Source organism: Anas platyrhynchos, chromosome 2 (assembly GCF_047663525.1).
Source record: "Anas platyrhynchos isolate ZD024472 breed Pekin duck chromosome 2, IASCAAS_PekinDuck_T2T, whole genome shotgun sequence".
Lineage (NCBI taxonomy): Eukaryota > Metazoa > Chordata > Aves > Anseriformes > Anatidae > Anas > Anas platyrhynchos.
This window is the reverse complement of record NC_092588.1, coordinates 139,405,476-139,430,134: the sequence shown is the minus strand read 5'-3', so window position 1 is coordinate 139,430,134 and position 24,659 is coordinate 139,405,476. Positions and strand designations below refer to the sequence as shown.

The following is a 24,659-nucleotide window of genomic DNA, read 5'->3' as shown; positions in this document are numbered from 1 at the left end:
GAAAACTCTCCAAATACATAAAAGCACTGTAACTAATATCTCAATATTTAAGTAATACATACATTTTTCTTCCATTTTACTTCTTCAATGACTGAAGAAATATATCATTCTGATTTATGTGAGTGGACTAAAGTTTGCATGTTAGGCATCGTCATAATGTTTCAATGTTAACTTGGGGATATAAATTTGGAAAAAAAGACTTTAAGAATTTCTGTAATGCCTCCTATTTTCAGCTGAATTACAAGAGAAAAATATTTAAAATATCTGACTCAATACTTCAGTATTCTTGGTCCATCTGAAACAAGGAATATAAGGGTATTTTAACTTCTGTTGTTAAAAATAAAATTATTAAATAAATTAATGAAAATTCTAAACAGTTTAAAACATATTTAGAAATGGGTAACAATTAATTTTTGCAGTCAATAAGATTCACTGACTCCTGTATTAATTTTTTTGATTGTTGGTGGAAAATATAAAGACTTCACAAACATTTATCAGCAGAAAATAGCTGCCCTTGGAAACGGTAAGAGTACATCTCATTCAGCTGTTAATGCTGAACTATGGTAGATCCTATACTACTGGCAGCTGGCACTATACCTTTCTCCATGCATGAGCATCAGCTACAAGTTACTTCTGTGGAAAGCTAGAGACTAGCTTGATCACATTTTGTTCAAATGTTCAGAAATATTCTTTGATCTGAAGAAACTCATGGCTAATGATGGCTGAGTACTTAAAAAAACAAAACAAAACAACAAAAAAACAACTCATCTGAATTAGAGCTGCTGGTAATGCTTTATTGCTTAGAGCTCCCAACCAGCTAAATTGTGATTGCTTCTATTTAGAACATGTTGCCTGAGGAAACCCAGAGTAATTAAAGAAAAGCTGAAAAATAATAATACAGACGGGGGAAAATCTTCAGTAGCAAAGCTATCTTCTGAAAGAAATAATTCTACAAAAAACCTGTACTGCAGGTATACACACTTCCTTGAGCTACATGCAAGTCTTTGAATAAACATGAAGAGCAAAAAATCAAAGCAGGTCTGGCAGCAGAGTAGGTAAACTTTCCCACCATTTCTACTAAAGCAAAATGTTCTTGCTCAAGTGCCTTTACAGGGCAGTTATTTTGTACTATATGCAGGACATTTCAAATTTTACGGTCTCAGTTTTTAAAACATTAGTGAAAAATAGAGCCACCTCCTGAGTAGCTACTCTCTGCCAATCATGTCTTTGTCTTGATTAAAGTGTCACAGTTCTATTCTTCCTCCTGAACAACTGGATTTATTTCATTATACAGATTTTCTGTGGTTCTCTCACCTCTTTGCAAGCACAGATTTGGCCTAACTAGCCAGAAAGCATGACTAGGAAAGGACAGTTCTTTGCATCACAAAACTGTTAGATAAATCAGAATTCGGAACACATGGAAGTAATATCATCTAAATATTATTTCTCATCTGATGATACATTGAGTCACAAACTCACTAGGAGATTGCCTTTCATTATACAATTTATTTTTCCTTATTATTGTTAGGCTGGGGGAGAACACTAGTGTTGGACAACACTATGACTGATATGACCTGATTTTTTGGGTGGTCCTTTGGGGACCCAGGAGTTGGACTTGTCGTGGGTTCCTTCCAACTCAGGATATTCTATGATTCTATGAGAATGTATGGGGAATATGAAATTAGAAGGGCTGAGAATGGGTGACTGGCTAAGTGGAGATGACTGGAGATGCATTAACAAAATTTGGAATTCTGGAAATGTCAGGATTGAACAGGATGGATCTGGGATATTTAACACAAACTGTAGGTTACAAATGGAGGTATAAAAAATATTGTAAGGATAGAAGGCTTAATACCCTAATTTCACACAATGAGCTTAAATGAGTAGAATTTAGAATAGACTATGGAAGAGAGATGTTACATGACAGGAATTAAAAACCATAAAAAAGACTTCCTGCAACTAGTGTATGTTAATTGATGCCTTTCCAATAATCACTAAATGCTATATTATTTTCCTATAATAACTGTGTATATTCAGAAAGAATGTGTTAATTTGTAGGAGAAGAAGCAGTATTTTTTTTTTATACCATTGAGAGGTATCAGAATACATGACCTTCAGAACTTCAGAAGTTCTGTTAACCAAATTAATGCAAGTTAGGAAATATCTATTTTTGGTAGGTGGAGATAGGACAAAGAGGGGGGCAGTATTTCATTCTTCATTCATTTTAATATCCATTCATTTTTATATCCTTTATTGATGTAGGGGGAGGGAGATAAGTAGAAACAAAACCTTACCTAGGCTGTTTCTGGGTAATCTATGTCACTTTTGAAAGAGCATAAAAAAAATAACGAATGGTATTTCATACAGAATTTGTGTAGAGATCTTACTTATACCATAAAATCAACATTAAAATGTATGCTCCAGTTTTTACACAAGTGAATGCAAAGACGAATATCCTGTACCTAAGTTAAGCATGTCCACAAAGCTCTTTTTCAGATAAGAAAACAATACTATAATGCAGAATACAGCAAGACTACTATTTCCCTCTTTAAAGTATTGCAGCTTGTAAGAACTTATTCCAGACTGCTTGCCAGCTTATCATGGAAAGGAATAAGTTGACCCCTGGAGACATCTGTCTGTTCTGCAGCTGGACAAGGAGCCTAGATAACCAACTAAGACTATGTGATTTATTTTTAGGTGGCTGCATGTAGATAAGGTGATTTTGACTCATACTGGTTACATAAGTAAACAATTTAGTTAATCATATTTGAGTATTTTTGAGTCATACTGGTTACTTCTATATAATTACCAATATAGCTAATAAGTTTTATGATATACCATATTTTCAAGGAGTACAGAGTATGACACAGGTAGATACCTGGAAGTATTCTACAATGGAAAAATCTCTGAAGCCAATTAGAAAACATTACTTCATAAAAATTACATTATTTCTATAGTTACAATTTCAAGATACCTTAGCATGCAATTTCCAAGGAAGACTTTTTTCCTCCCTCTGAATTCATGATTGTTCATAATAAATTGCCAGAGTACCATAAAAAGAGAAAGTTGTTTTATATACATTATTGGAGTATAGATCAAAATATATCATTTGACATTTTCACTTTCTGTTCTGCTATATTTAGGCATTTTCATGCATAATAATTCTTAAGGTATGATTAACAGAAGTTATTAAGTTAATAATGGTAGAACAAGCACTTGTTTATTTATGTGGTTTGCAGCTCATTGTAGTGCATTCCAAAATAATATTTTTCTGAACCTACTGGTGGGAAAATAAAAACTTCTGTTGATATTGAGATGGAGCAAATGCCACCTACTTGAACATATATTTCACTTGAAACTTTAATCAGTGTGTGGTTAATTCTCCAAGGAGCTGCTTAATAATCACAGTAAGAAAAACTGTATTGAACAGATTCACAAATAATTTACACACAAGCTATCCTATCTGAACAGTAAGAACTGTATAAATAGAAGTGCCATTCTAGAGCATTTTTAAAACATCTGTATTACCTCTTATTTAGCCATAATCATTTGTTGTTTCTTATGAATGAAAACCTACACAGAAATTTTGCGATTCTTCACTCCCTCCCCCTCTTCCTTTTCTCCTTAGGAAATGGGATGGCTGATATTCCTATCAGAATCCCTATTCACATGCATACTTTCTTTTTAAAGAATAAATATTACATTAGAAGGTATTAGAATTTAACTCATTTTCTTTACAGAGTTAAAGTCACTTCATTTGTCTAGCAGAATTTATATTATAAACTCTCAAAGAGCTTGATGACAAGGTAAATTTGTTATACTGAGATATTTGATGAAGAGAAAAAAAGATACAAGAGTTAATCATTTTCTTTTTAAAATAATTGTGAATCACTTTGATACTCATAAAACCCTTCCATCTCAAATTATGTCCTTCTTTGACTATTTTCATACAACAGAAAATTGTTACAGTTGAGAGATGATAAATCCCTCTTGAACATGCTTCATAAAAATACTTACAGGCCCTCGATGCCAGTAACATACTGAGTTGCTATAATTAACGATATGTTCAGATGCAAGTTTTAACACAAAACTGCCTTTTACAATCACAGGCAAATATATTTATCCAGACATTGCATACAATCAACAAATAGATAGGAATCACTCTGATAGGTATACTAGCTCATTTCCTTTAGAGGAAAAAGGACTACTTAAAAATCTGCCAAGTATGTTATATATGATAAATTTGATTTTCTCTCCTTTGCACATTTTTCTTTCCTTATAAAGCACACCATTGCATGATCTTGCTGTTATTTCTTTTTGCTATTTTTTAATGTGATAAAAATATAATAGTAGTGCAGTTATTTAGAAAAGTAAAATCAAGATTTTGTATCTACAATACATAGAAATATGAAATATCCCAATTTTCCTCTTCTTGAAAATAAAATGGGTATTGTAAATATTTATGTAATAACATACCTCCATCCATACACTCCGGGGTGAAAGAAATATCATCAAGAGCAAATTCTGTGGGCTCACTCTGCCCCACTTCAGCTTCAAAAGCAACTCTGAAAGGGTTGTTACTGGAGAGGACCACATTTGCATACATCCATTTGTTTTCTTCATTTCTACTAGAAGACCACATTAGAACATCCATTCCATGTTCTTCAACCGTGTATACCTATTGACAATGAAAGAGATGCAACTGAATCAGCATTAAGAGACAGAGGAATGAAGCTAGTTGGAGTAACATAGCCCAAGCCAAATAGTGCAGCAAGCTGTTGAAGTACTACTGACCTTCTTAAGTAAGATTTAAATCCACACCTGCACCTTTCACCTTTGCTAATGTTAGCTCAGCTGCAAGTAAAAAGGTACTCAAAAAACAAAAAACAAAACAAAAAAAAAGCTAATACAATCACTAATTGGAAAACCTACAGACTGATAGAAGCTAATGAGTAAAGACCTAACACAAATTTCACCTGAACACTGAAGAAAAGACTCAGAAGGTTCTAGAGCTATCCTTTCTTCTCTAAAGGGTGACCTTCTTATAGCTGTTACGCTGATTTTCCAGTGACCCTGGGGTCCACGTTCCTACTTTAGTACCCCAGTTTAACAATAGAACACACACACACACAAAGAAAGAAACAAACAACATACAAAACCTTTAAGTCTGAAGAAAGTTATAGACTTAAATTTATAAATAATTATATGTATATTACCTACCTTTGACTCTCCCAGCCAGCCTGTTGAGACAAACAAGCTAAAAACCCAAATGACACAATGAACCACATGCTTTATGGAAGTTGCTGTATTGGCCAAAATATCAGTAATTACTTAATACTCATGTACATTGTTTCTGTGTTGGAGTAAAGGAGAAGTAAGAGGACTGACATACAACAATCCAAATTAGGATCCAACTTCGTCAAGCCTGATGTTCTGTTACAGGACTGTGTAACAGCACTATCCAGCATCAATCTTCTAAAAACCAAGCTGGAATACAATGAGAAGTGTTGAGAAGAAACAGCTGATTAAAGCCAAAAAACCAATGGATTACAATGGAGTTCAGAAAAAATGTGAAGCCTAAAGTGTCTGTTTCTTTATCTGGGGATATAGACCCGATACTCTCAAAGATTATGCCCACAGAAAGTGAAAGATGTAATAGTGTATTCTTCAATGAGGTTACTTTTGTCAGTGAGGGTTTGAAGCATCTTCTGAGTCAGGAAATATACTTAGTGTCTACAAGATTTTTGCTGACCTTTTCAGAAGGATACACATAATGCAACTGTTGGGTAAGGAATAAGTATGCCACTAATAGTGACATAGAAAGAAACAGGAACATAGTTTCTCTTCAGCAGAACATTTACACATGTACATTTATACGTGTACAAACCCAGCAGCACATGAAAAGTACAGCAAATTCTCATAGATATAAGTTCCCTAGAGTCCTGGAGAGTTACAGCTCTGTAATGCTTAGTGTCTCCAGAGACTCCAACACCTCCCCACACACCATCCTATGAATTGTTTACAAGTCAGTCTGGTAGTGGAAACAATTTAAAGATGAAGGGGGAAGGGGAGGGGGGGAAGGGAAGGGAAAGGGAAGGGAGGAGAGGGGAGAGAAAAGGAAAATCTACCAGCCTGAGTAGAATATGCTCAATCTTATACTGATCTAGCTGTAGGCTAAATTTCATCATTTTAATTTACAAGTAACAAGCATGTATTGTACTAACTAGGCATCGTGTACTGATGCCATTTCTTAGAGTGCACACACAATCTAAACCATAAAGAACAGGAATAAGCATTAGTAAAGCTATCACATCATTTACTGTGGAGTGAAAAGCTCAAGAGTGAAAATATCCCAGTACACACTTCATGGTGATTTTAAGAAGAATTTAGCATGATAATCTCCATGATGTAAATGCATGAGTGAAGCTTTTATACTTGTTTCTTGGTGTTTCTCCAAGGTGCCTTTGCCAGCTGGTTCATTTGTAGTCCATATGTGAACAGCATTCTCTCACAAAACCCATTTTCCTGCCTTAAAATCATGACTCAGTTCTAATTCACCACAGCATGTCCCGTGTGTTAGAGACTCCTGAATTCCTTTTTCAGCTTCTATCTCAAACTGGGGGTGGGGAAAGTGCATGTACTTTTGAAGGTCACAAAATACACACTGCTATTTTCTACTTAGTCATCAGCAGTTACAACTCATGTGGCTATTCTATACCCTCATGCTGACTTTCCAAGATAACATATCATCTTCCTGATCTTCCCTGACTTTAGCAGTTGGCATGCTGGAGACTACTACTATGCTCTGTCTAGAAGGTTAATTAATTGGCTAATAACCAAGAAGCCAATGCAGATTTGAAGGGTGCATAGCAAGAGGTGTATTCTCCCAACATTCCCATCCTGTTGTCTTTAATCAGCAGCCAAGGAAGCAGAAGAATCTTGGGAAAGACAACACATATTTTCACTTCACTAGGCATCAGACACATATGTCAGCTGAGAAAAGCTCCCACTAACTCCAGTGAATAATGATACTAAGTTTTCCACTCTACATCCTCAAGATCATGCCTTCAAAATGTTCGTGTTCCTCAGCAGTCATTATTTCATGTCTTCATTGGGATAAAGCTACACTACAGGAATATTGAAATTGTTTCTCTAGAGCCCACAGAACAGATTAGCAAAATTGTATCACCATTCACTGTCACATTAGAGAAGCACTTCAGAAAGTTATGCCCTTTTTCTCTTTATCTCTTTAAACATGGGTTTGAAGTAATAAAAAATTAGTCATTTTAAGTGAAATTGACCTGTACTATACAAAAATTTACCACACCTCGGTTCTTTTAGTATCAACAAATATCAATTTGGCTTTTAAATTAAATTTGGCTTTTAAATCTCAATTGTGTGACAAATTCCTGGAATAAACTGATAGAGAAAGCTTGCTGCAGCTTAATGAAAGCTTCATGCTTTCTGTCTAACAGATAAATAATAGGATCTCCACTCTATAAAACAGGTGTTAAAATAACCTCAATTTCTTGCTGAAATGTCTCTACTATTTCATTAATCAAAATGTAAAGAGAAATTAATTTTCTAAATTTACATTTGTAGCATATATGTAATAAAAACTGTTTATATTTAGAGCTATTCTTTAAGCATATTCATTAATACTTTAGACTAGTCTTGTGTTTAATGCTGAATAACTCATCCCTCAAAGGCTGCTATCAAGTACTTCTAAGGAAAGCTAATGTTTTCATAACAAATCATTATGATTTTTTTTATTATCATTATTTTGTTGGCTAACAACTGAACAATGTCCTGAAGCATCAGTATTCAGATCTTTTAAAATAACTTTCACTCTTAGTGTAAGAGTTGTTGTAGATCTTGTATTTTTTCTAAAGACAATAATAATAATAGCTTATGCTTTTATTTCCCCTGTAAAAAATTACAAAGTTTATGGCAATAGAATTCTCCCAGAGAAACATGCATTGTGAATAAAGAAGAGAAGCAATTTTAATACCTACTCTTCTAATCTTGGTGAATATTCTTTTTTTTTTTTTAAATTTGTGTAGTTCAACATTATCTATTTCCAATACTGAGACATCCTTCATTTTTTTATCTTTCTTTTAACCAAATTGGTGATTTTAATCATTCATCTCTGCTTATATTCTGTCTTTGTGGTCTTTTCTTTTTTCTTTTTCAAAATCCAGACATGACATAAATGTTGCAGATAGCTGTATTTCAGATAATAGCTACATCATCATCTGTTGCAGTGACATAACTATATTCTAACACACTATTCAGACTTCCTATTACCATTTGACTTTTTTCTTTTTTTTTTTAACCTCCATTACAACTTGAGCACAAAAAAAAGGAAAAAAAAAAAAAGAAAAAAAAAAGCATACTGCCTGTCTGACTAACTCCAAATACATAGGCCGTATACACCTGCTTATTCACTAACTCTAAGGGTGCTGTAATACTTGAAAAATTTCAGTTCAGAAACTCCTTCAAAAAAATTTTGTCTGCTTTCTTGCACAGTAAATTTAAACAAATCTTTCATAGACAATCTTGGAGTATTTCAGTTACTAACTGATCCATAAGGTAATCACTGTTTGCTTTTTACTTCAATTTAATCTGGAACTGCTCTCAACCTTTACTTACTGCTCTGTTTTCTTAATCTTAATGTTCAAAGTTTGAGTATATGAAGGTATAAATAATTGAAACTGGGAAGAATGGACTTGAGGACATGGCCTAGTACTTTAAAAGCTATCTTCAAATACTAAAATTACAATATTGATATAAACACTTCTAAAAATTCATATTGAATATCTGAAATATCTTTGCGAAAAATAAGGTTTTGAGAATTTTTATTGACTTAGTAGTGAGAAATGTTAAAATAAAATTACCTGAAAATTCATTAAAAATCAGTTTTAAAAAGCAGACTGAATTTTGGCTAGGATTGAGTTAATTTTCTTCCTAGTAGCTGGTACGGTGCTGTGTGTTAGATTTAGGATAAGAATAATGTTGAAGGACCTGCTGCTTATAATAACTTTATGTATTTTTTTTTCTCTATTTACTCTTAATTAAGTGCCCATGAACTAAGTGACAGAGATAAAAATACCGTCCCATAATCATATACTTTAAAAGGACAGACGAAAAGTTGAATGAAAGGTAGCATTATTCTTTGAATGGATATAAGAAGGAAATATTTCATGCTGAGGGCAGCCAAGCAGTGGCGGGGGTTGCCCAGAGGGATTGGGTAGTTTCCATTTCTGGATTTTCACCTAGTCTGATCTTGCAGCTGACCCTGCTTTGAGCAGGAGTTTGGACTAGAGACCTCTTGAAGTCCAGTACAAATTATACTGTATTCCTATTGAATTGTGCTATGATCCTTTTCAGTGGGGATGAATATAAGGAAGAAAACCAAAGATAAACATTGTCAATACAAAAACACTGGTAATGTATACAATTTTTTTATATTCCATCACATGTAATAAAACTGACATAAATACATGTCTGAAAATACAGGTTAACAAGCTGGCACAGATAGGAGTCTTGCTCAGGCCTGTAAAAAAGGCGTTATGCAACATATTTATTCAGTGAGCCATGTGAAATGAATTATTTGCCAAGGATACACATCACTGCTTGAGATTTTACAAAAAAAAATAACTATGAGTTGGCCCACTGAGGATGCTTGGGGAACAGCAAGAAGATATTTGAACTATAATCATGAATATGGTTAAATGCTTTATTGCCAGTTATTTCAATCAAACACCCTTGATACATGGTGACATTAATTTGTTTAACACTTTTCTTTTAAACTGCATATCTTGTTTTTGTCCTAAACTTTGGAAACTAACACGATTTGATGTTAAATAGTGAATTGTGCAGTGTTGATGTTCAGTAGGTCTGAGAATGATAGATAGGCAGTGTTAATTTTTGCACATATAGCAAAAGAGCTTCAAGTGAAATTAAGAGTAGAACAAAATTGTCCCTGTTGATCTTGACAGAAATTTTTTGTATATGGGTGTAATGACAGCGAAGTTGTGAAGAAGTATAGCTAACAGCCTCTGAGATTTAGATCATTTTAGACACAGAAATGCAAATACTACTAGTGCAATTATTATTGTGGCATGAATTGGTAGACTTGCTTTTTCTCTTACCTTTAAGACTCCTGTTTGCCTAGAAGCAAACATCCAGAACCAGAACCGAACTCTGCAGATCCCAAGGCTGGCTGAGAAGAATTTGGTAGTAATTATCTTTGCTCTATTTCCTTCCTTCTGGTTAGATGAGTTTACATACAAAAAACGTTGTCCTTTACCTCAATAAAAAGATTAAAATAATTTATAGTTTTTCAGTACTATTTTATGCTCTAAAGGAAAAGCATTTTTACCCACATAGATACTAGTATGTTACAATGTACATGTATACCCATACATTACAGAGATAAGCTGGGTTAAAACTGTGTATTTCTGTTTATTACATACATATAACATTAATGTAACCATCAGATCTCACTGCGCCTTTTTACCCACGTATAAATACTTGATTCATATTAATAATAAATATGAATAATAAATTTAAATCATGTTGCAAGCACCAACATTCACTCACTGATTCTGAAAACTCAGTTAAGTAGGAGCTTCTGCATATGAACTCCAACCATTACTGTCCCAAAACACTAATCTCTTCTTCAATACTATTCAGAAAGTCAGCCAATCAATTCTTTCTGGTTTTAAATTACATAAATGTATGAAATGATGGAATATGTTGGTAACGTACAAATAACAGAATCAGTAAGCCTGCTTACAAAACTTTATCTCAGGAAGAACTTCCCAATTAAGCAAACTTTCTCAAAAATCTATTTTAAAATTTTTAAAATACCTGTTATTCAAATAAGAACTTTTTTATTTTATTTTTTTTTTTTGAGGGGGAGGGGTGTGGGGTGGAGGGCAGATCATGCTTAATCTTCTCAGGAGAAGTTAAAAGTTCAGAATTTTTAATCTAAGGAATGAATCCTAATTGCTCTTTTCAGGGACATAAGACATACCAAACACTCAGAATCATAACAGTATGCCAGTCAGCCTCATGTAAGTTCTTATAAACCTTTCTGTAAATAAGTGATTGACAAATGGTATATCCAAAAAAGATTGATTCTCTGTAATCCTTTTCCTTTGTCTTATAAATAAATGTTAATGAACATTTTGTAAAGAAGATGGCAGTCCCTGTGGAAAGGGATTTTAAATTAAGTTTCAGATAAACTTAAGTGAATTGCTAATCTTTACTACATCATCTTTTCTTTCTTAGGTCAATGAATTCTCAAATCCTTAAAAATAAACTGTCACCTTCACACCCACCCTGTTTATGTTTCATGTATAAAACATACATGCATATTCATACTCTGCAGTTGAATTTAAGAGCTTCATATGCTCGTCAATTTACAGTTTCACAAAAATCATTCTACACTACTATAATACTTCGGTAATTCAAGGATGCAGATTTGGAAAGAATATGGTATAAGATTTTTGTGTCAGATGTGAATGTAATTTTTAAGATGCTGTAATTGTAAAGAGAGCAGCAATCATGATGGTCTTGAGGTAAGTACACAAAACAAAACAAACAAAAAACACCATATGATGGTATTTCCTCTCCAGAATTGTTATTCTGGAAAGGAAATAAATATTTGTGGAACAAACCAAATAGGCATGGATCCAAAATATTTTTTAAAACCTAGTTACTCCCTATATTGACAACTTAGCAAAACAGTTTAAGTGTTATATGCAAGGTCATGATCACTAAATTTTCAGGCAGATTAGTGACAGTCCCCTGCCTGGCAGCTTTATTATAAGGCCTAAAAGACAACTGATATCCTTCTCCAAATCCTATTCTGTCATTTAAAAAAATCTGTTAGAAAAAAAAAATATATATATATATATATATTTCAGTTAGTAAGATCCATAAAAGACACAATCTGTCACTTATTAGTAGGTAGACAAATAGTGCTTTTAAGAAAGCAAAAATGGAAAGATGCTCACTCCTTTGTCACTTCAAGTGCCAGACTCACTTGGACTGCAGTTAAAATATCAAAAGTAATTTCTCATCTGAAGTGAGTTGCAGTTATTTCCACCTAAAATTGATTGCAATTTTAGTCCTTTGACTCATAAAGTGAGCTATGTAATGGGTTTTCAAACTGCTATTCGACATGCCATTCTCACAGACCTGTAAATGAACATTAGTTTAGAGTGAGAATTATTCAGTTTGGATGTCAGTGGAAGGAAACCCAGAATTTGAACAATTTGTAAATGGTAGCAACTGTCAAGGAATTGCTCTTAGTTTCTATTGTTGCCTTCGAAGCAATCTTATTTGAGATGATATTTTCAAGTGGGATTATCTGGGTATCATGTTATGCCTCAAACTTTTTTAGGAAATGCAAATTTTCTCAGGTGAGAAAAAGCTATTTGAAAGATTACAGTGACCTGGATATATTACATTCTTCATAAGTAGAATGGTGTTACATATTTGCATACTAAATAACAGACTGGAAAGCCAGGGTGCCTGTCTACATATTACATAATATGACATATGGCATAATGATATACAGCATATGTATATGATATACAGCAAAAGTTAAATAGATTTGCTTTTTTAGTTGGTTGATATTTTTGAAGTTCAAACATTCTGGACTTGACCAGTAACATCCTCAGAGTGTTTCAATAGCTCATGGATACTGTGGCTAAAGGCTGAAAGTGTCTTGTTTTGGGGCAGGAAAGAATAGTATGATAAGGAAATTTATGGAAATAATTTTTAAAAGTGAGACCCGAATAAGCTACATCTCAGTCAAACTGCAGAATGTTAGACATAGCTGTAATATAGTTGTTATTTTTCACAAAAAGTCTTTCTGTTCAAATCACAGGGTTTATCTTATCCTTGAGACTGTTCTAATGCAGTAATTTAGTTATGTTAAACTAATTCAAATTTTTCAGAAATTAATATTCTTACCCATCTGAAATCTGTAATGTTAGTTTAGATTTTGCTAGATGAGGCAGTATGACACATTTACAACCAAACCTACACACAAAGCTGTTCCAATACACATTGTACATGGTTGGTATAATACCACAGGATTCATTCCATTGCTATAATGGCACTCGTGATCTGTGCAACAAATTTGTATGCTTAGTAACTAGAGGAAATGAGTTTGGAACTAGAAGACATTGGATTGGAGCAGGAATGGACTGACAGATATTGCTGGACATTACAGAGAGTCTGTATCTAAACTGCTGGCAATTCTAACAAGTGATTCTTTTTCATTATAGCTAATGTGAATATTTCTTGCCCACTTAATTTACAAGTAAATTACAAATCTAGGCAATTTTGTAAACACATTTGCTGTAATTCCATTTTACTTTTTCCTTTCTTTTTATTAACTTTATTCTTCTTACAATTCCTGGGTAATTTCAAAGATGCAAAGAAGAATCAATTAAATGAGAGGAACTGAAATAGAAAAACACACAAAATCTCCTTGAAGAGCCAAGGGCTAGAGGTTGTTTTATCATCACATTGCATCACAGGAAGAGCAAGAAAGCAAGTCAGACTACTGATTCACAAGGAACAGCTTGCTTGGGACAGCTGAATTAGTTTCTACCTCTACCCTGTCTGTTCTGTCCCTTTCCAAGAGGAACTTCCACAATTACAGCCAACAGCAACACAGACTATCTGCTTCCTATAAAATGACAAATTGTGATGTGTGGCAGTTAAACAGTTCCCTCATGATCAGGTGAACAGTTCCTGCATCAGGTGCAGGATCTGCCAAACAAAAAGGGAAGATAAATGAGTAGGACAGAAATGGTTACAGCCACCTGCTTATAAGATGTCTCTGTTGAGTTTGGAAATGTAAAACAAACAAACAAAAAAATCCACCTGGAGATCATGCTGGATACAAATCCAAGATTAAACCAGTAAAGATTGTGGCACCTGTACAGTGAATCTGAACTATTCTTTGCTAATAAAATAAAAATTAGAGCTGGGATTCCTAACAAATAAAATTTCTGGAAAAGAAAATTAAGCACTTCTCAAATAGCAATTGGTACCTTTATGATGGAAATTAAATTTCCATTCAGATTTATAATAAATACAGAAAGAAATATAATACAATATAATTTTATATTTATTTAGTATATAATTATAATTTGCTGTCTCATAACACAGATAACTGGAATGGCCCATTAGTACATTTTGTTATGCTGATAATCAGTAGGCATTCTGTTAGTAGTCTGTCTGTATCATCCTGTAGGAACATGTTAATAGAGGAGATGTTTCTACATTAAGATATCTGGCATGCCATTAACAGGGAGAAAAGTTAAGACCTTACTTATGAACCTTAAGCATTTCACAATGCATCCACACACACTGCTCATCAGTTGCTCTTTAAGTGTATGACACTACAGGAAAAGCAGATTATTCCAACTATTGACAAGTAGAGCATCATGAGTATCAGGATCTAACACAAAAGGTTTCATAACACGGATTTCATTTAAATCCAGTAGCTTCTTTGAGGGGTGGAAAAAATACTAGTGATAAGTGAGAAAAATACAGAGCTGATGATCAGGAGAAGGAAATATAACAATAGACTAATCTGGGTTCTCAAAAAATTTTTTTTTGAACATGAGTTAGCTAAAGGTTTGCAAGATGTCCAACTATTTTGTCAGGGTGCAAGCTGATACTGGAAACAGAAAACTGGTACCATGTTGAAACTGCCTGTAAAAAAGCCTACAATGCCACAAACTTTTCCAGAGATCGACTACAGCACAGCCAGGGTCATTGGATAGTCTCATTCAAGGTACTATTCAATACAAAATCCATATTGCCTGCTTAGGTGACTAAAAAGAAATGGATGGCTGGACTACTATTTTTACCTTTGTTTATCCAAATTTGTTCAGTCATTCAACAGTACATGGATGCACTGCCACAGCATTTCTGAACAGGACCCAATACAGTAACTTAGTAACGCATGGATACTGACAAATATATCCTCTTTTATGGTATTAAAATTTTCATATCGGTATTTTTTAAACATTTTTTCAAGTAGACCCTTAATTAAAAATCTTATTGCAGACTTATCAACAAAAACCGCACTTGTAGAAGTATGCTGTACTGCTTTAGAAAGAGTTCTGTTATGTCCCAGATGGGATGATTAATTAGATACTTTATATCGTATTTAGTAGCTCATTGTTTTGGAAATGACTAAATGAATGCATCAAGCTAAAGTGGAGTATTAAGAATGATATAATCAAGATCATTTTGAAAATAGTAGTCTTTAAAATTACAGTGCTGCTGAAACCACAATTAAAAATGTGGGCAATGGGCTGCTACAAGTTATTTATTTATTTTTTTATTTATTTTAAATATGAGTTCAGATGGAACTAGAAATTATCAGATGGTATAAATGACAAGATTCAGTTTGTTAAAACATTTAATATTTTTGTCGTAGCTTTTTATGTATCCTCAGTTGTAATTTTAATGTAAAATGAAGTGTTTAAAACACTCACTGGAACTTTAAATATTGTAATAACCTTCGCGAACTGTGCTAATTTTTCACTATTACTTGTCTGTATTACAATAAGCTCAACAGATCACATTGAGGTTTCATAGAATCATAGAAACGTTTAGGTTGGAAAAGACCTTCAAGAACATCAAGTCCAACTATCAGTGTGACCTATCATGTTCCATCACAAACTATGTCCTTAGTGCAATGCCCACCCATGTCTTAAATACCTCCACACATGGGGACTTCAACGCTTCCCTTGGCAGCCTGTCCTAATGCTTCACCTCCCTTTCCATGAAGAAATTGTTCCTAATATCTAACCTAAGCCTCAGCTAGTGCAACCTGAGAACATTTTATTGCAATCTATCATTTTCCACCTGAGAAAAGAGATTGACACCCTCCTCACTGCAACCTTCTTTCAGGTAGTTGTAGAGAGTGATGAGGTCAACATGCTTTTCTTCAGACTAAACAACCCCAGTTCCCTCAGTCAATCCTCATAAATCTTGTTTTCTAGTCCCTTCACCAACTTCATTGCTCTTCTCAACACATGCTCTAGAAACCCAACATCCTCTTTTTTTTGCAGTGAGGGGCCCAAAACTGAACACAGTATTTGAGGTGCACTCTACATACAAAGGAACAATCTCTTCCCTAGTCCTACTGGCCATGCTATTTCTGATGAAGGCCAGGATATCATTGGCCTTCCTGAACACATGGGCACACTGCTCACTTATGTGCAGCTGACTGTTGACTAATTGATGCTAATTTATGGGACAGTGTTTTTTGGAGTTCAGTGAATATTTAATTTTCCCAACAGTTATGTAGGACACATGGCAATACCTGGTGTATGGTCAGTATCAGGACCCGTTTGTCCAAAGTCACCACCTTTGCTAACATTCCAGTCAAAATCATCCCTAGAGTCTTGTATTAATCCACATACGGTGGTCCATTCTTGCTCTTGTGTTTCAAAGTTACAGCTTCCAGGAATACTTGTGTAGTAACCTGAAAATATAACAGGAAGTAAATTATCATCTCTACAAGACTGTAATGAACTTGTTGTATACGGTAATGGAGAGAATTCTATTTGGCTAATACTAAGATTCCTTGCACTCCCATGTACTGACATAAATAATATATGGTAGTGAGTTAGAAACAAACAAAATAATCTACCCCTTCCCGGACACACACTCACAAAAGCCACCATCCTTTGCTTTCTGAAGGTGTAAACAGCGTTAAAAGCTATTGTAGACACATGGCCATGTAAGCCTTGAGGACAAAGCTGTAACCACCAATTTTAGCTATTATTCAAGGTGAATGGACAGAATGATTTCTAGCAAATTAGCTAGTAAAAATGTACTCCACTTCCCCAGTGGTGTTTTTCATTGACATACGTTGGATGACCCTTGTGAGTGTTAGGTATGAAGGTAACTTTAGGATGAGAGAGAAGTTCTAGAGATTAAGGCACTGGAATGAATTCAGGATATCTTTGTTAGACTTTCTGTTTTTAGATTTGTCTCTGATTTTTTAAAATGACTTTGGAAAAGTAATTTGTTAACAAAATTGTACAAATGCTGTCGAAGAGATTAATCTCTATCAGAAACACTTTTTTTTGCTTTTAAAGTTCTTTTTCTTAGTTACAATTGTTCCTTGATTATCATACGGAAGACATGAATTTTCCAAGAGCAAATTTTTCTGTTTTTTTTTTTTTTTTTTTTTTTTTTTTTTTGTTGTTGTTGTTGTTGTTTTTTTTTTCAGGTTAGAATTTGAGCAGAGGCAGCTACATGATTGCTGAGTGAAAGCAAAGACTTCCTCTGTAAAAGGACTCGGGAAAGATTCCAAACTACTAAACATCATGGTCAGTCATGCATTTGCGAAACAGGTCTGACTGTGACTATTTCAGAACCTCAAATGGATTTGAGGAATTAGAGTTAATTTCTTGATTTAGAAGTATTCTGCAACATTAAAATACAATTATTTATGTATCATTGTCTAGGTATAAAATATATAGATAGAAAAAAAAAAAACATGTACATTGTAGACAACTTTTAGAACTTTTATCACTATCAACTTGTATTGTATGAACAAGATCTGCACACACACAGACTGTAAAGCTTTTGGACTTGCTTTTCTGTAAATATTTCTCACCATAGTTGAGCATCTAGGACAAGTATCTTAAAAGAAGAATAACCTTTATTGAACCTATATCTCATTGAATGCTAGAAGAAAGATCTGTACTGTTTTGTAATGCACCGTACTCTTACTTTACTACAAGAGACTGACGCATCTATCATAAGGAGAGACTGAGAGAGCTGGGAATTTTCAGCCCAGAGAAGAACAGCCATGGTGTGCATCAGTGGGCATAAATAATTGCTTTGAGGGTTTAAAGAAGACAAATCCAGACTCTTCTCAGTGATGCCTCATATCAGGACAAGAGGCAGTGGGCATAAATTTAAATACAGGAAATTCCATTGAAGGATAAAAAATTATACGATTTTATTTTCCTTTACTTTATTATACTGTTGCACTGGCCAAACACTTGTCTATGTTGTCCAGGCAAGTTGCTGAGTCTCCGTTCTTGGAGATATTTTAAACAGGTCACAGCCCTGGGCAACCTGTTTTAATGGATCCTGTTTTGAATAGGAGGCTGGACTAGATCTGAGGTACTTTCCAACCTCAGCCATTCTGTTAGTGCTATTTGCAGCATGACCTTTGGAAATTGTGAAAAGAATACACAAATACACTGAGCGTTCACACTGACACTGCATTACAATCTTCATGGAAACTTAGTGAAGCATGGCAGGGCAAAGAAGGGAATCCATTAATCTCAACAGGAAGTACAATTTTCTTGTACAGTTCTAACAAGATAAAAGTCCAAATGAATTTATATATGGAATTTATACTATTCATAATAGATTACCTGTCCTCAGGAATTTTACCCTAATATTTTAACAGTACATTTAGAAAGTAATTATGTTAAATATTTATAATCGGTATTTACAGGGTTGATGGAATCACCTGACATATATGTACCTCCTGGGTACGTTTTATTTTTAGGGTAAACAGAACATACTTAGAAGCCTTCAGAAGACAATTGTTTCTTTTATCTGAAAAATTGCATTTATTTCAATTATTCAAGCACTCCTCATCAACAGTGAGGTTTGCTATTAATCAAATCTGGGTGTATAATTGAGTGCAGTTCATTAAAATTGAAACTGCTTTCATGTGTGCTTTTTTCACCTCAGTACTTCCAATGGGTTATTGAAAGAGAATGAAAATTTTGCAAGATTGCCTGAATGAATGGAATGAAGCATAGAGTAATTTCTTTGATTTTTTTTTTTTTTTTTTTTTTTTTTTTTTAATAAAAGACTTCACCAGGCTATGTGGATACAATTCAGTTTATCCAGATTACATGTATATTGTAAATCCTGCACAAGGGAATTGCTCTTCAGTAGATTATCACCCGTTGGCTTCTTTGGAATTACACTGGTATAAAGTTATAGTAGAAAATGAGCCTGGACTTTGAGAAAATAAGAAAATTGTAGGCAAATGTGGCCATAATGACTTGCAATGGGGCAGGTTTGACTACGAAGGGCTTTCTCTGTGGGTGTTTACTCTTTTGTCATAAAACAGTTAACTTTTTTTTTTTCCTTAAAAAAAAAAATCCTTAAAATATTAGGTTTCTATTTCCAGATGGAAATAGACAACTCTTTCTGTTATGTAAAATATTTATGTTTTATGTATTTATATTATGTAAAATAATTGTGCTTTTTAGGTAAATCCTGATGTTCTGCTTGGGTGAACCTACTTCATAACCATAAATGTACTTTGGTCAAAGTTTTCAGAGTTGATAGCAGGTAACTATGGACTAAAGAAAAATAGCATTAAAAATATAGGATTATATATATATGTGTATATATACCTGTATATATATATATATATGCCTCTTAATGTTTATTTGAGTCTATATGCTTGAGAAAATGTGCATTTACCCAAATGTTCATTTGTTTTTCATTTTCAAATGTTTTCAAATGTTCATTTTTTTCATCATTACTTCATTTGTTCAATCTAATATATCTGGTAGGGTAACATTATACTTGAGACTTATCTGGGTACTTTGTACACGAGATTACATTACATTCTGGCACTTATTTTGCCACGTTATTTTGTCACTTCTGCAGCAACACCTGGACCAAAGAGAGATGAAAATGTTTTGATGTAATTTCAAAATTTCATTGTAGCTTTTCCATGTACAATGAAAGGATATTTCACTGTATTTAATTAAAGAGATCAGTTTGTTTTTTGTTTGTTTGTTTCCCTTGGAAAAAGTTTTTTGCACTATTGCACACTAGGTTGCTTTACTGTGATTCACTAAAAATTATGGCCTGAAATATCACCATTTATTATCTGACTAAGAAAAGAAAGTTGATGCCGTTACAGCCCCTCCAGACAATACAGGCAAGCCTTTCTAAGGAAACTACTATATCCTGTAACAATATTTACAGAATAAATTATATTCCTTGATAGTTTTCTGATCATTATTGCGCTATTTACTTTGGACAGCAATTCTGATTTACTGGGTCTCTGTTAGGTCTGTAAAATGTTAAAAGGATGAGTTTACAGTGTATTTTGCTATACTTACTTTGTTTAATTACTGAAAAAATATGCATACTACAGACAGGAAATATGGAATATCTGTTTAAAAACTGTCTAGTTGAAAAAGATACCCTCTGGAAGTTATCATTCAACTTTTCATTTCCGCCCACATGGTTCACAAAAATTCACTGGAATGCAAAGCACTGCAGTAGAAGCAAAACCAGAAACAGAGACACCAGCATCAGCATATGTACTTCAGAACTGCCATTTACTTTTACAAAAACAATAAAGAGGGAGAAAGTCCAAGTTAAATGTCATGTAGTGACATTTTCATGTCTACTAAAATCTATTGTCTGTCTAAAACAATTTAATTTACATGACCAGGTAGTGGGTAATTATTTCTGTACCCAGTCCAGTAAAAGCATTTAGCAAAAATAGGTGAGAGGAAATGCCTTTGATTTTCAAGGGAGTGCCAAGTGTTGGTGAATTTCAATTGAGTACTTGGGCTTCAATGCAGTATGAACATTGATGTATGTGATTCCATTATTTTCTCTGTCTATCAAGATTACTTTTAACCATATGTGCAATATGGCAGAATTTGGTCTGGCAGTTTGAAGATTGAGAATTAGATTTATTACTGAATTACATATATGGACTGTTTAAACTTCCTGCTCCAAATGTCTGGTCTGGAAAATTACTGTCAAAAAAAAAAGGAGGAAGAAAACAGCACAATGTTTTACTACTTTTCAATTTCAAATCTGAATTGGAAAAACTGTTAATTTGATCTGGATTTTTAAAATTGTGCTGTGTCCGTGCATCTCAAATAGCATTAGTAAAGAATTCCTGCAGGCAAATTTTGTCTCAGTCTTCACCAGGATTGCAGAAATATAAACAGACTGGATTTTGTCCAACCGTTCTGAATAATGTAATAGGAAGAATACACTGTCATAGCTCTGCAGTAGCAGCAAGAACAAAGAATATGTGGAAGCAATATGACTCAGATTGCAAAAACAGGATTAATCTGAAAGATGGATTTGTTTATGCATAATCACTTTTTTAATAACAGAATAACACCTAAATGCTCTTGTGCATTAATTTGCTTATTTAGCTTTTATTATTATTATTATTATTCAACATTGACAGCCTAAAAAGCTTTCAATTAAATGAATAAGTTTATGTATCTTTTCAGAGTAAATTTGGATTGTAATCTATGGATTTTATTCCTTAAATAAAAGTTTTTTTTTTTTTTTTTTTTCTAGATAATCTTTGTAATGACTAGGTTACATTTTTGTGCCCAAATGACACAAATATTTTTTGTGCAGTAAACATCTCTGAGGATCTTAAAATGTCAGACCTTCTGTGCTGGGGGAACAGGCAACCAGCTTGTAATTATCTTCTGAGCAGATGCATGAATCCACCTGAGCTATGCTACAGAATTTAAAGTTATAATTTTAACTGGAGATTACATTAACACACAAAGAGATACTTACTGCAGTCAGCTTCATCCGATAGGTCTTCACAATCTGGTTTATAGTCACAGACAAAATGAGATTCTATGCAATCCTTATTCCAACACAAAAAATCAGTGAGGGCAGGGCATTCCTTGGGATCCTCTCCAGCTGAAAACAACAGGACATTAAAATCAAAATTACAATTAAATCAAAGAATGCTCTTTTTTATTTGTTTAGCCATTATACATCATGACTTTTGTCATGGTGTATACTTCCAACAAATGTTATTTGGTCACACTCTTAATGCTGCATTATCTGTGCCTAGACTACTGCATTGGCCTAGCAGGGCAGGGAAGGAAATCCAAATTAGCATCAGCATGAATGTTTCCCTTCTTTATTTGTTGTGTAAATTCCATAAAATAGGATCCATGAGCCTACAAAAGGTAGACAAGCCAAAGTCTTTATACTAGTCATAATTACAGGACATCACATGGAAAATAAGACAATTTTAAATGGGGAAAATACAATACTTTACAACATTTGTGTGATGCATACACTTCTAAAACCTTTATTTTTATTTTATTTTATTATTTATTTTTTTTTAAGAGAGTAGAGAAACTTCATCAGTGTGACTTAAATTGCTTAACAACAGAAAATATTTAAAGGTAAAACTATTGGGATACAACGATTTTCACATCTTATTTCACTGCATATGACATAGATATGTAATTACCATGCTGAGGAATTAAGAAAAAAAATGACATTTTTCCTTAGTTCTACTTTTCTGACTATAATATTCTGCAGTTATTTTTGGGAAGCTACAACAATAAAATACATCAGTGAGCCATGGAAAGAAAAGGAATGAGCTGGTTCCACATACGAAAATGTCAAAGGTGGAAAACAGTGAAATATATGATATCAAAACATGGATTTGTCACACAATGGAAATGAGAGAAATTACACGAGGTGAATTTTTTTTGGTATGTACTAAGTTTATTTCTGAATATGCTATGAAAAATTTAAACAGAGCTGAGATATCTGAGATATCTAAAAGCAAAATAAAGCCTTTCATTTTAATTTAAGAAAACCATTGACTAAAAATAAACTTGCGTTGAATGTTGCATTTAATGAAAAAGGACCCACCTCCCCCTTTTTTTTTTTTACCTTCCCTTTTCCCTGATCTTTGACATAGGCACTAAACTGAACAATATATTATTTGATCCATTATACAAAGAATTTTACATAATGAAAAACATCCATACAGATACAGAATGCTGGTTTACAGTCCTAGCATAAGTGAAAAGGAATTGCTCAGAGCAATGGAAGGCCTTTTGTTGTTATTCTTTAAATGAGAACAGAATCTCCACATTTCTATTATTCTAATTATATTATTGAAATATCTACTAATTTCCAGCACTATTGCATATTGTGTGAGTTAATTTCATTCTTCATTATGCTTTTCTCTCCCTTCTTTTAAGGGGGTCTGAAGACTATACAGATAGGCAGCAAATCAAAAGACCATGAAGGTCTAACTTTAATTTTCATGTTTCTAACATGCAAATAACACTAGTAGTGAAATTATCCTGAGAAAAGACGTGATGCCAGAAAAAGAGGAGAGAAGAGAGAGAAGAGAAGAGAAGAGAAGAGAAGAGAAGAGAAGAGAAGAGAAGAGAAGAGAAGAGAAGAGAAGAGAAGAGAAGAGAAGAGAAGAGAAGAGAAGAGAAGAGAAGAGAAGAGAAGAGAAGAGAAGAGAAGAGAAGAGAAGAGAAGAGAAGAGAAGAGAAGAGAAGAGAAGTACAAAAGGTTCTATTGGTACAATGGAAATTCTTCCATTGTTTTTCTTAACAGCCAAAATGTACCTTCTCTTAGAAACAGATATTCTTCCATTCCTTTCCCACAAAAAGAGAATATTTAAAATGACAAAACCACAAACCAAAATAATAGAGAATATAAAATCAAAAAATGATTTAAAAAGATAGAGGACTTTTCTTAGCTTACAACTGAGCACTAGATAAGTAGAGAAACAACTAGATTAACAAGAATCGGTTGAGCAGTTAAACTGTTGATCTTCTCCTAGATAAAATTTGCCACACATATTCTTGTAGACCAATTTATTTACCCTTACAGTGAATACTCCAAGATTAGATTCTCATAAATTAAAAGATTAAAATTGCATAGCAAAATGGTAATCATTTATCATTTTCCTTTTATTTGTTTCCTCCTTGGAATGGCAGCATTTCCTGAAAACCAGGACACCACAAGAAACTATCACAGGACATATTTTAGGTAAAGTGACTTCATGTTATGCAAATCCCTAAGCCAAATGAAATGACAGTACTTGAAAAACAAAAAAGCATACACAGGTTATCACTTTTCAATTAAGTACAATTTGGATTGATACAGCAAAAGCCATATAATCTTCTAAGTAGCTTTTAAGAGACCAACAGATTGACTTGGCTTGTTGATCACTACAAAAGAAGTATGTTACTGACGGTTGCTGCAGGAACTTACGTTTACATACACTCACTTCCATTGCTAAATGTTTTGTTTTTTACAGTCAGAGTATCAGCAAAGAATTTCCCTCCTAAAAATATATGTGTTTGTATATATACATAAAACAAGAAAGACAGGCTTGAACAAATGTGTACACACCACAAATAAACTGAAACTCTAATCTGGATTCATCACCAGCTATATATTTACATTTCTCCAGCTCCAGTCTATAAGTTATTTATGAAAGACTAGTTCATATAGTACTCCCATAACGTATAAGCATGATGAGATGCATTTGAAGATAGTCAATAAATACATGAATATGAATCCAGACACTTTGTTTTAATTACCAGGAAAAGATCAAATATAAAAGAATTCTCAAAAATGGTCTTCTTTCCTTTATGGTTGCTACTAGAGGACTATAAATGCAAGACCTTTCTTTTACAAAGTTGTATAAGATAAAATACTCCTGTGATATCAATCACATCTAAAAGAAAAAAAAAAAAAAGGAAACAAACAAAAGACAAAAAAAAAAAACAAAAAACAACCAGCACAGGTCTTTAGTATCACGATACTTAAGATTTACAGTA

The 24,659-nt window shown here is 33.5% G+C and overlaps 1 protein-coding gene across 1 annotated transcript in view; it reads right to left on the bottom strand.

Annotated features, from left to right (window-relative positions):
- The window catches only part of MALRD1 (MAM and LDL receptor class A domain containing 1), a 258,192-nt gene that overhangs the window by 66,448 nt on the left and 167,085 nt on the right, over nt 1-24,659 (bottom strand). Inside the window, exons 30-33 of the mRNA XM_038174819.2 lie at nt 21,616-21,744; nt 16,373-16,534; nt 10,155-10,312; nt 4,477-4,678 (exon numbers count right to left, since the gene is read on the bottom strand). Coding sequence (XP_038030747.2) covers nt 4,477-4,678; nt 10,155-10,312; nt 16,373-16,534; nt 21,616-21,744 — 651 coding nt within the window. The remainder of the gene's footprint in view (nt 1-4,476; nt 4,679-10,154; nt 10,313-16,372; nt 16,535-21,615; nt 21,745-24,659) is intronic.